At 40.1% G+C, this 3,559-nt stretch overlaps 1 protein-coding gene across 1 annotated transcript in view; it reads right to left on the bottom strand.

Annotated features, from left to right (window-relative positions):
* Nucleotides 1-1,540: 1,540 nt before the first annotated feature.
* The window catches only part of LOC101847879 (COP9 signalosome complex subunit 6), a 46,287-nt gene continuing 44,268 nt past the window's right edge, over nt 1,541-3,559 (bottom strand). Inside the window, exon 10 of the mRNA XM_005100172.3 lies at nt 1,541-1,792. Coding sequence (XP_005100229.1) covers nt 1,724-1,792 — 69 coding nt within the window. The 3' untranslated portion in view covers nt 1,541-1,723. The remainder of the gene's footprint in view (nt 1,793-3,559) is intronic.

The raw sequence follows: 3,559 nt of genomic DNA, 5'->3' as shown, positions 1-3,559 counted from the left end.
TCATCCATTTTTTATTAGCTTTTTTAGCTTTCGGGGGGATATTTTCTTCCACAGCTTCCATTATATTGAGTCTTTCATTTTCCTCCATAGTTCTTCCGATTTAGTGAATCATTTAGTAATGTTTTTCAAAGCTTGAAATTTATTTCTTACATCTATAGAGAAACGTTCCTTCATTTCTTGATTTGTCTTTAAAAGACCTATGTCAAATTTAGGTTCATACTTTGATTTTTTGAGTTTCTTTAGTCGTATCCGGATTTTACACATGACTGGTACATGATCACTATTAGTCTGCTCCTGGCATTGATTTACAATGTAGATGATTTTATTGTGTTTGTAAAACGTTTCTGAATAAGTATGAAGTCTATTTGATTTCTACTTCTATCGCCAGGACTCTTCCAAGTGTATCGTCTTCAAGTTCTACTTCTACACTTTTTTATAACCATTTTCTCCTGCCTCTAGAGTTTTTTCATTGCACCAATCACAGTTATAGTTATATTGATAACTATAAATGCCTTCTGCTTTTAGGAAGGCACTATCCTGCGGCAATAAAGTTTACCCTTTCTTAACGCAGTACATGTACTAGCACTAGCAGTGGGCACTGAAATCTAAATCACCAATGAAATGGAGAGAGAGCAAGTGGAGGCTGGAGATCTTGCCATTAATCAAATGCTCATTCCTGTGTCCTAACATATTTGTATGCAAAAAGAAAGGCACATCGTCACTTCTTTTGTCTTAGCGTTCCCCTGCTAAATCTCAGGAGGGGTAGTCGACTGTCGATTTTTCAACCTGCAGCGCCAACTGGTTTTTATGTACGAGACCGTTTCTCCTTCCAAGTGGGACCCCTTGCCCTCATGCAGCCACATTCCAGTTTCGATGAAGGTACTCTATACTAACTAGTGCATTTTCCTTTTTGGTAGGAATTAATTTTGAAATTTGCCAAGGTAGCCACCAGCCACCAAAGCCTACTCACTCTTAACGATTTTATTACCACCAAGTGATCTTTGATGATCTCCCAAGACTTTTCGCTCTTATCTGAGAAGGTTAGACGTGGAATCTTACCTTCCTAAAAATCAGGGGTATGGCTGAGAGACAGCAGTAAGCAGGAGTCAGTAGTAGCAGTGGAAAGAGGAGTAAAGGAGAGAGTAGCCATGAGAAGACCAGGAGAGGACTGGAGGCGGAAAGTGGAGATGAAAGCAGACGACAGAACAGGACTAGAGAACAGGAAAAGAGGTGAAAGGAACACATTTTAGGGATGAAAATTTGTTGGTCGCTGTTGTAAGGTTTTGACCCTCGGGCATATTGAATGAGAGGTGAACACGGTATCTTTACGCCTCAGAAGCCCCCACATTGATACAATAATTATCATTTGCTGCATGGAACGAGAAAAAAAGACAGACAGAAACAACAGCGGCAGATAGAAACAACTGGGGAAAAGAAAAGAAATAGAACCTACCAATGGCTCCCTTCAACCACCTGCTTCTCTTTAATGCGCTCACACACATGCACACACATAAAAAAAACAAAAAACAAAAACCCTGCATCTCAAAATGTTCACATGAAACACAATTTATTCAATTTAACCTCTCAGGTCATGAAAAATAGGTGAAAACAAAACAAACTCCCCTCCCACAACTTCAGTAGCGAGATATGTACACAGATTTGTACACAGATTCAAAGATTCAAAAACACAATAGCATATTATATATAAAGTCCGCAAGGTCCATCAGAAAAATAGTCCTCTCACTCTCCGGCCCATTCCTTTGTCGTACAACACATTGAACTTGTTAAGAAACTGGGGAAAAGAAAAATAATGGTGAGTGTATGCCCCCCTCATTTCTAAATGATGCAATGCAGCCTCTCTATAACGACTTTCGATATAACGACATCCTCAGTATAGGGACATGGTGCCGATTTTTTTCCTTATATTCATTAGTAATATTTTTGATTGCCTCTCTATAACGACAACTCTCTATCTATAACGATTTCAGGTAAATTCAGGGTCAATTTCAGGTATCCAGGCCCAAAATCAGGTACATGTAGTACAAAGACAAAGAAGGTAAAAAGAAAAAAAATAGACGAGAGCGTCACCCCAGTAAACGTAATTACCATCGAGTGAGGCTTGCTTTTCATGATATTATTATGTAATTATGTTTGTGTGTGAGTGTGAGTGTGTGTGTGTGTGTGTGTGTGTGTATGCACCCGCACATGTGTTTATGTGTGAGTGTTTGGGTGTGCATAGCAAGGCTGCCCACTGACAACCATATGTTTTAGTAATCAGCAAATAAAAAAAATAGTTATCTGGCAGAAAAATTCGTAATATGGCCATGGACAGCCTTTTCCTTTGAAGTGTCAAGAAGGACAGGAGTTTTGTAGATTAAAGGATGGGTGTGATGTAAACAGATGCGTGACGATAGAAGTCTCGGCAGGCTCATCTTTGAAGAGTTATGGCTCTGAATGTGTATGCGGGTGTGTCTGTGGGGAGGGGCACAAGCGCTCCGGGCGTGGAATGTCAGTGGAGATACAAACATGTAGCAGTTTTGTCCCCGGCTGCTGATCAATACAATGATAAACAAGTCTTGACAAAGATCTACGTCGGCCTAATGAATTGCATGTTAGACCGTGGAATCAAACGTTGCCGTATGATAGGCTCTACACAGTAATACAACTTGTTCGGCAAAATAATACGTTATAAATAATAGATGACACGTGCAATTGAACGAATCAGCCCTTTTGTAAAGCGTGTGCTTGGTAGCGTTCAATGTATTTTCTAGCATTTCTTCGGCATTGCATCATTGAAACGAAAAGGCCTCTCATTTGAAATCAAACTAAATTTGGATGAAAAAGTCCAATACATTATGCATAACTTGCTCGGTGCCTGTAATTATCTACACAAAAACCTCATGTTTGCTATAACGAACACTCGGATTTAAAAAAAATTAAGGTCAGGCCCGGCGACTTCGTTGAATCTGAGTTCCACTGTACTGATATTGGTCATGACGCATTTCTAGCTGTCCCATTGCACCAGCTGTGGGCTCCGCTGTAGTAGCGTGTACCCTTTTCAAGTGTTTGAATGGAAAATTGTGCAGCTCCATCTTCTGTAAGACACCTAATGTTTTTATCTTGGGGATTATGCTTTTAAAGAGCAGGTCCTCATCTTCCTCCTGTGGGGAAGTGGTTGGTCACAACACGAGAGCAGACGGATAAAATGTTATTGGTGCCATAAAACTCACCACACGCACGAACGACAGCCATCACACTGCATGAATATGGAGTTGGTGGGAACACAGAAAGGGCCCAGAGAAGAAATATATTATTGTTTGCGTCTCACACACGATACCACACAAACGCAGATGTTTGGTGTATACGAGCCGTTAGGTGGGCAAAAGGGAGTGAAGGTAGGCAGGGGTATTTATTGGCATTGAGTCTGAATTTTAGTTTTTTTAAAATATTTAGAAATAACAAACAGATGAAACAACAGAACACGTCAAAAGCTCTTGATCCTAACTGTGTAACATATTGCAATACTACTTCGGGGCTGTTCAAATACAATCTTACACCT

The sequence above is a fragment of the Aplysia californica genome, unplaced genomic scaffold (genome assembly GCF_000002075.1).
Source record: "Aplysia californica isolate F4 #8 unplaced genomic scaffold, AplCal3.0 scaffold00238, whole genome shotgun sequence".
Classification (NCBI taxonomy): domain Eukaryota; kingdom Metazoa; phylum Mollusca; class Gastropoda; order Aplysiida; family Aplysiidae; genus Aplysia; species Aplysia californica.
This window is presented reverse-complemented; position numbering and strand designations above follow the sequence as displayed.